Source organism: Ranitomeya variabilis, chromosome 4, assembly GCF_051348905.1.
Source record: "Ranitomeya variabilis isolate aRanVar5 chromosome 4, aRanVar5.hap1, whole genome shotgun sequence".
Taxonomy (NCBI): domain Eukaryota; kingdom Metazoa; phylum Chordata; class Amphibia; order Anura; family Dendrobatidae; genus Ranitomeya; species Ranitomeya variabilis.
The window spans coordinates 296,124,775-296,137,640 of NC_135235.1; the positions used below are offsets into that span (position 1 = coordinate 296,124,775).

At 38.8% G+C, this 12,866-nt stretch overlaps 1 protein-coding gene across 1 annotated transcript in view; it reads left to right on the forward strand.

The window, feature by feature from the left end:
* Positions 1 to 6,602, forward strand: part of LRRC38 (leucine rich repeat containing 38) — a 57,195-nt gene extending 50,593 nt beyond the window's left edge. Inside the window, exon 2 of the mRNA XM_077250246.1 lies at positions 4,397 to 6,602. Coding sequence (XP_077106361.1) covers positions 4,397 to 4,638 — 242 coding nt within the window. The 3' untranslated portion in view covers positions 4,639 to 6,602. The remainder of the gene's footprint in view (positions 1 to 4,396) is intronic.
* The last annotated feature ends 6,264 nt before the right edge of the window (positions 6,603 to 12,866 follow it).

The following is a 12,866-nucleotide window of genomic DNA, read 5'->3' on the forward strand; positions in this document are numbered from 1 at the left end:
GGATTTTGTGTTATTTATGCGCAGCACAAGAAATCTGGAGCCAGTCAGACGTCTCACTGACGGTATTGCATGATGGATAAGTATCTGCCTGTATTTCTCAGCATTGAGGACACAGTAGAGGGTCACTGGGGCTATTTTACAATCCTACTCCTTGTCCTTTCAGTAAGAGTTTTCAGCAGGTTCGTTATCATCAGAGGCAGGAATGCAATGATACAATAGCACCTCTGTGCACAGCTGATAATAAGATAAGAGTTTTCACCAGGTTCATTATCATGAATCTCAGAGCAGAATTTTATTAAATAGAGTCATTTTAATGATAATTAATTCATGAAAACCTCGAGGGGCATCCCGAGGAAGCACTACTAGCGAAACGCGCGTCGGGGCCTCTGTCCACGTCTGGTTAGTAGGTTGGTATTACTCTATATTCATTATTTGTCCCATATCTCTGATTTCTTTTGTTATATGCATGTTTCTATGCTAAAGGGTGTAATTTGTGGCTGTAGATTCTACACATGTTCTTATTGAGCTAGTTGTGGCTCCCTGTATTATATTGTATGGACTTGATTTTTTCACTCCATATCGCACTTGCGTATGTTTGCGAGTCTACATCTAATTCCTTATCAACCTGCCACTGCCTTAATATCTTCTTATATACAATTCTTTGAACAACATTAGAGGGACATTCTTTAGTCATTATGACTGCAGTAATTGTATTCTAACTCCGCCGTGGTATCTAGGTGTCACTATCCCTGTCATTAATCTTTTTTATGATTTTTTTTCATGAATTATTTATTATTAAAATGACTCTATTTAATAAAAATCTGCTCTGAGATTCATTTTTTTTGTTTTGGGTAATACTTCATTTTTGATGTGATAGAGCTATCATATATTTTTTTCTGGTTTAATTCATTATCATCAGAGACAGGAATGTAATGACACATTAACACCTTTATGCACAGCTGATAACACAGGCAGTAAGAGTTTTCACCAGGTTCACTATCATCAGAGGCAGTAATGCAATGACACAATAGCACCTTTATGCACAGCTGATAACACAGGCAGTAAGAGTTTTCACCAGGTTCACTATCATCAGAGGCAGGAATGCAATGACACAATAACACACCTACACACAGCTGATAACACAGACAGTAAGAGTTTTCAGCATGCTCATTATCATCAGAGGCAGGAATGCAATGACACAATAACACCCCTATACACAGCTGATAACACAGACAGTAAGAGTTTTCAGCAGGCTCATTATCAGCAGAGGCAGGATTACAATGACAGGTAACACCTCTATTCTCAGCTGATTACACAGGATTCACCTATTACAATAGCTGATATCACATCTCCCCTGCTCCTCCTCCATTCACAATGACCCTTGCACACGCGCAATAGATGCGTCAATATAAAAGATAGGGTCAGAGTATGATCATTGCTGCTAATGTACATGTGGATTTCCTGAAGCAGCAGGAAGTTTCAGTCTAGACTAGCCCTAGAGGCCAGTGTGAAAAGTATAAGATTTCCCATTTTTATTATTAATACAGATTGTGATATGAAAAACAATTGTCAAAAATGGCAAAAATAAAAAAGAAATAATGAATGAATTTAGCACAAAGAACTGATTGAAACAAGAGGTCATTTTCTGAAGACACATTCCCTTTTATGTAACAAACATTATCTATAGGACTAGCAGTCTAGCAGTCTGTACAGTGGTTTTTTGTGGGTGATAAATCTTCTTTAAAGGATTGAATCAGGATTTTGATTCAGGAATCAGGATTTTTTTGCTAACTACTTGCTTGTTCTACCCAGCGCCGGAACAGAATGGTTATTGACCGCTCCTGCCGACGATTCAGCTGCTCACCATCACCAGAGCAGCTCTTCCAGGGTTTTCTGTTGACAGGATGTGACAGCTGACGTCATGCTGATTGACAGCTGGCTCCCTGCAGTTCAGCAATGGGGAGTCGACTGTCAATCAGCATGACGTCAGCAGAGCAGAAAAGAAGCAGCTGCTTCTCCCAGCTCTTTCTAATGTCTCATGGATGGATCATGACCACTGCAGTCAATCACTTGATGGAAAAGAAAGCCAGTAGACCATCAGTGGGCATTAACAGCAGTACAGAGGTCTGGCGGAGGTCCGGTAGGTAAATATCATTTGTTCTATCATTTTAGAACATATATGGGTTCCTTTTTAAACTAATAAAAGCTTCACCCCTTTAAAAGGAACTTTCATTAGGTTTTTACTTATGGAAATAGTGGCATGGCAGTGTAGCCGCTTGGCCCCCAATAAAAACGATGCCTTATTTGTAAAGATCCGATGTGCCAGGCGGGAGATATAAAGTGTAGAAGTCATATTCAAATCAGGCTGGAAGTGCCCAGGGGGCGTGCCAGTGCACTTTGAAAAAGCAGAGTAAGAGTATTGACACGCCCCCTGTGCACTTCCAGCCTGATTTGAATAAGTCTTCTACATTTTATATCTCCCGTCTGGCACATCGGATCTTTACAAATAAGGTATCATTTTTCTCTGGGGGCAAGTGGCTACGCAGCCATACCACTACTTCCATTTCTAAAAATGTGCAGACAAGTTCCCTTTGAAGCCGTGTCCACTCTGCATCATGGCTTCTTTTATAACAGAAGGCACAACGCTCTGACATGTCTACTGCACGATGGATACTGACACAGCTCAATATCCCGAAGAATTATAATGTGGAACGTTGAGTTCTGCAGAGATGTCACTGACAGAAAAAGAAGCTGCAAATGTGAACAGAGGCTTGGGGTGTGTTCACACAATGGATTTTACAGTGTCAGCGCTGTGCATGAGATTTTATAAAATGGCTGTTTATGCTGCGGATATTAACACTTGGTAATGCAAAAGGTGAAGTCTGTGGATTTTCACTGCTGTATCCCCACACTTGAATGTGGAGATTAATGCTTTGAATTTCCTCCGAAATAAGTCCCATGTGACTCTCACAGATGCAATGGGGCCACCGCCATACTCTTCTTTCCTTACTCTCCTACCTAAAAGTGACCTCTGGTGGTGGAAGGACAGTACTGCACTTTATGATGGTCATGTAAGGATATACTGCCAAACAGAACACCCTGAGAAATGTGAAAGATGATGAATATTAAGTACATTTTTCGAGACGAAAACTCATGAAAAAGGTGACATTAAGTTAGGTATCATATTGTAAATTAATGGCCATAAATGCTAATATATATATGTGTGTGTATATATATATATATATATATATATATATATATATATATATATATATATATATATATATATATATATATATATATATATATATATATATATATATATATATATATATATATATATAAATATACAGTATATATATATATATATATATATATATATATATATATATATATATATATATATATACCATAGTTGCGTATTGATTCCTTCAGATATCTCAGTACCCATCAGCGAATATTCATCATCCTATTACACACATTCTGCATACTCAGCTGGTATTTTGACGTATGGCCTTGGACCTTGTGGGTTGTGTGCTGTCTCGTGTTTGCCCGTTGGGTTTTAAAGACGACCTTGTCATAAATAAGTCATTTTTCTTATCTGGTGTAAATGCCGCCGTTCTCCTGAATCCAATGTTGTGTCTCTTTTGTTTCTACCCCTCTCCGTTCCTGAGATATGGCCCTTTCTTCCCTCTCGATAAATCTAAGTCTTGTTAGACAAGTGGGAGTGGTCACCATAATGACTTCCTGAAAGAATTTGATGACCTGCCCAATTGTATAACAAGACTAGAATTATATGTCGGAAACAGTGGATGTATCTTGGGAACGGAGAGGCGCAGGAACAAAAGAGAAACATCGCCGGATTCAGGAGAACAGCGGCATTTACACCAGGGTGAAAAAATAAAAATACACATTTATGGGTTTTTTTAAAGAGATAGGTGATAGGACCTAGTGACGCACCTGATTTGTGCCACATTAAGCAAGTATATTATGCATATGAGAATGTGGCAAACATTGTGTGCACCAAACATAGACGTAGGCTCTTATATACCTGACGGAAGGCAGGAGAGTGTCCTTTTACCCTACTTTCTTGTGATCTTTGCCATCTCAGGAGTCAGATACCTTACACAGAGCAGCAACCAGATTATATTTGTTTTATAGCAATAGCGCCACTATTGTCCACTGGCTGTGTCTGGTATTGCAGTGTGACTGTAATCACTTACATGGGAATAAACAGCTTTACAAGGCACTAAACAGCTTTACAAGGCACAGCCATTAGATGAGAGTGGTGCTGTTTTGGGAAAAAAATTAATTTTTTTTTCCTAATCTTTTACAATTCTGCATATATTAAGGTAAATTTAACCGTTTCCTCCCCTTTTTTCTCCACTTTTCTCAGGTGTCGAAGAAATTCAGTGCACATTAGAGGATCGGAAAGTCTTCCTTCACGAGCTGTCAGACATCAGCTTCAGCGAATGCAAGTTCACCTTATCGCTGACTGATTTTTTAATCATTATCTTTTCTGGAGTCGCTGTATCCATTGCTGCCATTTTTTCAAGCTTCTTCTTGGCTACCACTGTGCACTGTTTCCAAAGGTGTGCCCCGAGCAAGGATGAGGATGAGGACGATGACGATTACTAATAACCTGGCGATGACCTGGACTTTACCTTGTTGGACCACAAACATCCACAATGGGTCACTGGTTGTATAGGGTGAATTTTCTCCATTTCAGAATGACAGGACTGGTTACCTAGGAGGTCTACGTAGAAGGTAACTCCACCCGAAAATACATAAAAGACCAACTATTTTGTTTCTGGTGATGAAAATCTCCAACGGGGTCTAAAAGTGTTCACGCACTTTACGGAGCATCATGGGCCTCTTCAGTTTGGGATGATGCCAACTACTTGAAATGTCTTCATGGCATGTAGGAACATTTTTTAAGATGGATTTCCCCTTTAGTTCCTTAAGGAGAAACCATATTTCAGTGTTAAACGCCAACTCGAATGGCTAAGAAGAACCCTGTTTTGCGACGATGAGGTACAAGAACCCAAAACAGACCTGTCCAGAGATAGTCTACGCTCTTCAACTGACCTTGGTATATCGAATATAGGTTGTGGTTCCAACATCATCTATGGCCAGATAATAAAAGTATATAAGATAGGTGCCCAAACCTCTGGTACCACCACCATTTCTGAGAAGGAGATGCTCAAAATCATGTCCTCTTACTCGTGATCTTATTTAACTCCATGGAAAAGGGTAATGCTTTATGGGTTATCGAAAAGGCCAGAACATGTGGGCTAATAAGTTCTGGAAGTGCTTCCTGGATCTGATTTACACACAAGCATAACCCTTTCCTTAAAAAAAGGGTTTGTGCACATGAGATCCTTTCCAGGCAAACCTGCCAAGTTTTGTCTTTGGAGTGGAAAACACCTGAAGAACGGTCTGCTCACTTCTTTTAGCCATCTGGCTTCTTTGGCAACCTGAAGCCTTTAAAAAATGCTCAAAAGCCTGAATGGATGAATAGCAAGCCATTTGTACAAACAAAATGCATATGTTCATTCTTTTGAGCTTTTTTGGGGGAACATTTAAAGATGTGTCTCAAATTGGAAATCAAACAGGTAGGTGGCACACCCAGTGAGATATAGTTTTGAGAAGGGTCCTAGTTCTTCTGGATCCAAACAGTGAGCTCCTGTAGGCCAATAATAGACAGAGTGAAAAACAGCACACCTAAAGGCACTTGGAGATGCTTCAAATTAGGATTTATTGTCAGTATTTCACATCCATTGGTTAGAACGTGGTAAGTACAGTATTATGCTAACGTTTCGGGTGAAGACCCTTCATCAGACGTATAGGCTATGTTCAATGGTGGGCCACCAGAAAAAAACGTTGTGTGAATATACCCCAATGGAAACCTGCCTGTAGCCCGGCCGAAAAAAGCCCTTAAAAAACGTCAAAATGAACGAACATATGCACAGCCATGTCAAAACTATTGTTGTGTCTTTTTTCACTTTTTTTTAACTGCTTCAGTCTTCGAAAGCCGTGAAGCAGCCAAAAGTAGTGACCCGACCATTCTTCAGGTGGCTTCCACGAAGAAGCCCGAGCTAACCTATATGTGACATGAATAACAAAAAAAGTCACAACAAAAAAAGTCACAACAACGTCTCAAGAAGCGCCAGAGAAGAAGTTTCAGGAAAAGGAAAAGTTTTCCTGAAGTTTCCTCTGCTTCAAACAACGATGTGGGCTCACGGCGCCGGCATCTGACGGATGTCATGTGCACATTCACTAAGACTGGATTTTCACATGGCGGTAGTGGGGCTGTAGTGTCCCACACGCGGGACAAGCTGATATAAAGCAGCAATTCACAGTAAACCATGCACTTTCCTCCGCAGAGATCTACCGCCTCACTTCCACTATGTGAAAACACAGCTGTAACATTACGACTGTTAATCCTTCTGCAATAGGGGTTTAGCCTGTGACTACTTTCTCGGAAATATGCAACTGAGGAACCTTCCAAATCACTTCCATTGTGCTTACTGTTCTTACTGTAGTTCTTCTGATAAAATCATTGCCGACTTCCCAATTAATAAAATCATTTTTTCATTCTTATATTAGTCCAAAGCTTCCCCCAGATTCGTCTCTAGTGCCCTGCCAGTGCAGTGCATATTATGTGATTTCATCCATCTCTTTGAACGTTTAGGTCATTATTTATATCTTATAATATGAAAAAAATACAAGAGATTCCTGCAATGGCTTTGCTTCAATGAGAAATCCCAAATTTTAATTCATGGATAATTAGCGAGTGACAGCCCCATAACTAACTCATCATTTATTTTTCACCTTCCACATTATTCATCTTTTACTAATAAAGATGCCAGCTGACTGTTAAAGGGGTCTTCTGTGAATAAACTATTGGTGGTCATCAATGTTTGATGAGTCCGATGTCCGGATGTTCAATATGAGGGAGCAGGTGAATGAGGATGAACTGCAGCGTCAGGGTCAGCCGCTGTGCTTCTAACATTTATTCTAATGATCAATGGATGTTAAACCCCACCGATCAGACAATGAGGGACTTTCCTCATAATAGGTATTGATATTTTAATGCCCCCCAAAAATCCTTTTCAGAATGCAGCCATTAAAGACAAGAATTGTCTTCCTTTTTACAAGATCCAGGTAGTCATAGTTGATCTGATCCATCAAGGTCCATTATGACCAGTTTTATTACTTTTTTTTGCTATTGACTTTTGATGGTTCTGTCCAGTTTTTCTTTACTAACAGTCAAAAAGAACCGACCCCCAACACAAGAAGTGATAAAGGATTTGTGCCAAACTCTATAGTTATCCCTTATTATCCATATGATAGGGGATAACCTAATGATCGCTGGGGGGTGCACCCATGTGGACCCCCTTTGGTTCCCTGAGCTGATCAGAGGTGGAGCGTGCGTACCTACACTACATTGTTGTTCTATGGGACTGTCTGAGATAGCCGAGAACAGAGCTTGGCTATCTCCAGTAGTCCCATGTGAGATCCTATGGATCGGGGATACCGTTAAAACTTGGCACAACCCCTTTAAAGGGAATGTGTTGTCAGATAATGACCTATCGAGTTTTTGCCTTCAATGCGATTTTTAAAAAATGTTGGCAAAATTTCACACTAGCCACTATGGTTGCAGGAAGAGTTTTCAACATTTTCATTATCATCAGAGGCAGGATGACAATGACAGGTAACACCTCTATACACAGTTGATAACACAGGATCCACCACGCACCGCTCATTAGATGCCTCAATACAAAAGATATCTCTGTTCATTGTGGCTAATGTGAATTTCCTGAAACAACAGCAACTATTAATCTAAAAAAGCCCTGGAGGCCAGCATGAAAATTGCAAGAATTCTAATTTTATTAAAAATAATCTGACATGGAATACGTATATAAATATATATATATATATATATATATATATATATATATATATATATATATTTGTTTTCTTTGCTATTTCTTTTTGTGTGTATATATATATATGTATATATATATATATATAGATATATATCATTATATCATTAAGAACTATATATATAATATATCTAAAAATAACATTAACAAATATTTAAAAATAATGTATTTAACACACTCACAAAAAATATTTAAAAATTAACCATCGTTTTAATTTTGATTTCATAAATCATTAGTAAATAAAAAACGTTGTCACATAACTTAACTGAGAAATTGGCTCTTTTCACTCTCAATTTTTGGGTAAAATCTGTGAAGTCTGTTTTCCGTGAAGACAGATTTTCCCATTATTGAGATAGAAAATGACAGTTGGTGCTTATAATATTCTATGGAGAGGGAAGAGGAGGAGCTAAAGGAAGACACAGACATTCTCCTCCAAGTTCTCGTGAACCAACGGTTACACTTAGGACATTTTCTGATGACACATTCCCTTTATCTGAGCCTCGCTTAGCTGAAGGCAAAATCTCCACTTGTAATTTTGGGATGTTCCTCAAAATGATGTCCTGGCCTCATCGTCGCATTTTCCTACAGACGTCATCAAGCATAAATGGGAGCAGTGGGAGAACAATATGAGCTTATGGTTGTGGCCAGTCGTCACCAGCCGTTCACCGATCCTATGGGGAATATCGAAAATACTTTTACAGAAAAGCCCAGATATCCTCCATATATTTAAAGAATGCCTGTCTCCATTCTGCTATGAAATAATCAGCGGATTTAAAGGTGTTGCCTTTATTTCCAAAACCAGAGCCACTCTTGTGAAAGGGCATATACCCTATAGTAAGTAAATAAGCAAACAGTAATAGTTGATGTATATAATATAGGGTACTTGGTTAACGTTATTTTGATCAAATCAGATCTCTTGCTGTGCACTGATGAAGGGCAGTATCCCGAAACACATGTCTGCAAATTGAAATTCTCATCAGGCTTTTATCCTAAGTCATATTGCAAGGCTCGTTAAAAGGTCGATATTGACTTTTAGGATGGCTGCTGTCAGTAGGTGGCGCTAGAGTTCTAGTCCTCCATCTCTCTGAAGAGACAATTTGCAGATCAAAAAGTCCATCCCACCGTGAAGAGGTATACCTAATCGGGACGGCCCTATCCTGTTTGTAGTATTAACCTTAATTTAATCAGCCGGCTTCAATATGAATAAGGGCAGAGCAGGACTGAGGCCGACTGTGCAGCCACCTGTCCGTGGGAAGTTATGTAGATGAAATACCTTCCTCAAAAAGTAAAAGAAACTACAGCAAAACCAAGGAAATGAGCCGGAGCATAAGTTGGTATATGTGTAATGTGTAAGAGCACATTCACACTGTGGTCATTTCACAGACAAAACACAAGAAAAAAAACAAAACAAAATGAGCACTTACCCTATAGTAACTTATGGTTCTGGCTTGTTTCTTTGGTTTTGCAATACCGGGCACAGCCTAAAGACAAGAGTGGCGCTGTTTCCTGTCCTTTTTATTTTTCTAATCTCAGACAGCTCCTTTAATTAGATTTCCGTGAATGAGCATATTAATACTGATTAATATCAAAGTGCAAATAAAATCATTACACCGATATTAATTGTAAGCTTATTGAATACATAAGTATTAACTCCCTATTACTGTGATCGTCAATAAGATTAATTAGTGAATGGAGTCAAATTAGCCTGTGATAAGTGACGAGTCAATTTAAAGGGGTTGTCCTTGTTTAATTTTTTTTTTTTTTTCTTACTTAACTGGGGTTAAAAATAATTTTTGCAATTGGGTTTCATTAAAACATGTTGCACTGTTTGGCTTTTGCAGGCTTTTTGCTTTCTTGCGTCATTCAACTTTGTTGTTGTCAATGGTCTTAAATCAGCTGAGAGAAGCTCGGAAAAAGACATATTACCAACTCTCCCGTCAGCACGAGATCACTGATAGAATCTCGTAAACTCATTCTGCAGCCAGCATTATATACACACAGAAACTATAGAAGCTAAAAGGGTGCAACATTTTTAATAAAATCCAAAACTTATTTTTCGCCCCAAATACATGTATTTAAGAAAAAAAAATTCACAAAGGTGAACAAACCCTTTTTCAATGGTAAAAAATAAACTAGAGTGTACCCCTGAACAGTGTAAGGACACTCAAAGGACAAATTTTGCAGCAGCATGCAAATGAGAATAGACCATTAGGCTGGGGCTACACGGCGACTTTGGCCCCAATACCTGTTGTGTGGGCAAAGTTTGATAGGTGTCGCTGCTATGTGGCGGCACGATACAAGTGAATGGGGTCGTCTTGTGACCCCGAGGATACTGCAACGATGACAAGAAGTCCGATGTGGTTGGCATTTTTGCAACTTGTTTGTCACTGTCACAGTGCCCTTGGGGTTGCAATGCGACCCTAGTCACTTTTATTATACTGTAATGAAGCAGCAACATATAGCAGAGTTTTGCTGTCCAACAAGTGTCACAACCAAATTCGCAGTGTAGCTACAGTCTTAAAGTTTCAGAGTGTACCGCAATGAGCTGTGGGCCCATGTACAGGTCTGTTGGATCAGGGTCTAGAATCTGTCTCTTCATCCTTGGGCTCTATGTAAGTTGATGCTCCAAAAGGATGAATCATGAATATATGGGCGAATAGTTTTATAGAGGGCGATCTATTCAAAGACTCTCATTCTGGCAAATCTGACCCCTCTTATTGGTTGGCCTTTAATAATAAAAATTAATAATACATGATAGAGACTCTATCTCTAACCCAAGCCATAACTCTACATCTAACCCAAGTCATAACCCTAATCCCATGCCTAACTCTATACATAGCCCTAGCACTAACCATGGCTCTAACTCGAACCTTAACCATGGCCGTAAATCTACCCCTAAACCCTGAACTAAACATAGCCATAACTCCAGCCCTCTACCGAGGCCTGACTCTACCCATTGCCCTAGCACTAACCATAGCTCTAACCCGAACCTTAACCATAGCTCTAAATCAACCCCCAACCCCAACACTAAACATAGCCATAACTCCAGCCAGAATCTCAGGCTTACCTCTACCCATTGTCCTAGAAATAACCATAGCTCTAACCCTAGCCCTAACCGTATCCGTAACCACAGCCCTAATCCCAGACCTAACCATAGACTTTATCATAGCACTAACCATTGCCCTAACCGCAGTCCTAACCCCAGGCCTAACTCTACCCATTGCCCTAGAACTAACCATAGCTCTAACCTCAGCCCTAACTACATCCATAACCCGAGCCACAACCATAGCTCTAACCCCCAGCTAACCATAGCCCTAACCCCAGATCTAAGCATAGCTTTAACCCTAGGACTAACCGCAGCCCTAACCCTACCCCTAACCCCAGAACTAAACATAGCCCTAATTCCAGCCCCAGCTCTACCTTTAACTCGAGCCCAAAGAATAACCCTAACCTTAGTTCATAGAGTACCATCCATCTAGACTTACAACCCAATGGGCATGAATATTTATGCATTCAATTAATTTCTATTTCATGTTTATCATAATGTAAATCACTTTATGGAGATTTGTTTGTCAGTAAAGAACCATTTCCTGTTGATTTTTGTAAAAAAAAAAAAGCCTCATTACATCTCTGGTGAATCAATGAGGTTACTCAAGAGTAACGTAAAGTCCAAGGGGAGGGCGTAGATTTTTTTTTATAGACAATGAATGTCTATTTCTAAGGGAAACAAGTGGCGTCAGGTTTTCTTTGAAGAACTTGTCTATTACTCTCGTGCCATGTGTGAGATATTTAAACAATATTTATATATGAGAAATGTTTTGTACTACGACCCCCAGTATTTTATTCCCCTGTTGTGTTATCCACGTGTTGTATATGTTTATATTGCACAATGCAATCTTGTGTGATTGTCGTTCTCTGTATTTATTACTTCTGGGGTCACAAATATGTTGTACATATTTGTCTGACTTAATTTAATAAAATCATTGTCTGTTCTGTGTATGTTGTGGTGACTTTCTTGTGTATTGTGTATTATATATTTAATTTACAATTTCCCATTTTCCTAAATTTCTGTTCCATCAAATTAGATTCCATGTATCTGATTTTATTTACAAATCTAACATACCATGAAATAAGTATAGGGATTGTCCAAGATTAGAAAAATATTTTTTTTTTCAAAACAGTGCCACTTCTGTCCATAGGTCATATCTGGTATTACACTGTAATTACATTTAAAGAGAGTGTATCACAAATGTATTATTTTTTCTTTTTTTATATAAACACTATCATACTATTTAATTTTATAATGTATAATAATATTATATTTGCAGATGAAAGTAAGCAAGGTAATCAACAAAAGGGAGGATAATTTACCGTATATACTCAACTATAAGCCAACCCGAGTATAAGCCGACCCCCCTAATTTTGCCACAAAAAACTGGGAAAACTTAATGACTCGAGTATAAGCCTAGGGTGGGAAATGCAGCAGCTACTGGTAAATTTAAAAAATAAAAATAGGTACCAATAAAAGTAAAATTAATTGAGACATCAGTAGGTTAAGTGTTTTTGAATATCCATATTGAATCATAAAATGCTCCATACAAAATACGTCCCATATAATGCTCCATATAAAACATATATGCCCCATATAATGCTGCACAAAGGTTAATAATGGCCCCATAAGATGCTCCATAGATTATGCCCCATATGCTGCGATTAAAATAAAAAAATCACATACTCACCTCTCGTCGCTCAGGCCCGGCACTTGCGATATTCACCTGTCCTCCTCTGACTGTTCAGGCAGAGAGCGCACACTAACTACGATGTTATGAGGATGTCACACCTCACAACTTAGCCATAGAAATAGAGCGAAAAAATTCATAAAACACTGAAAAGAAATGTATTTGTTCGCAAAGAACT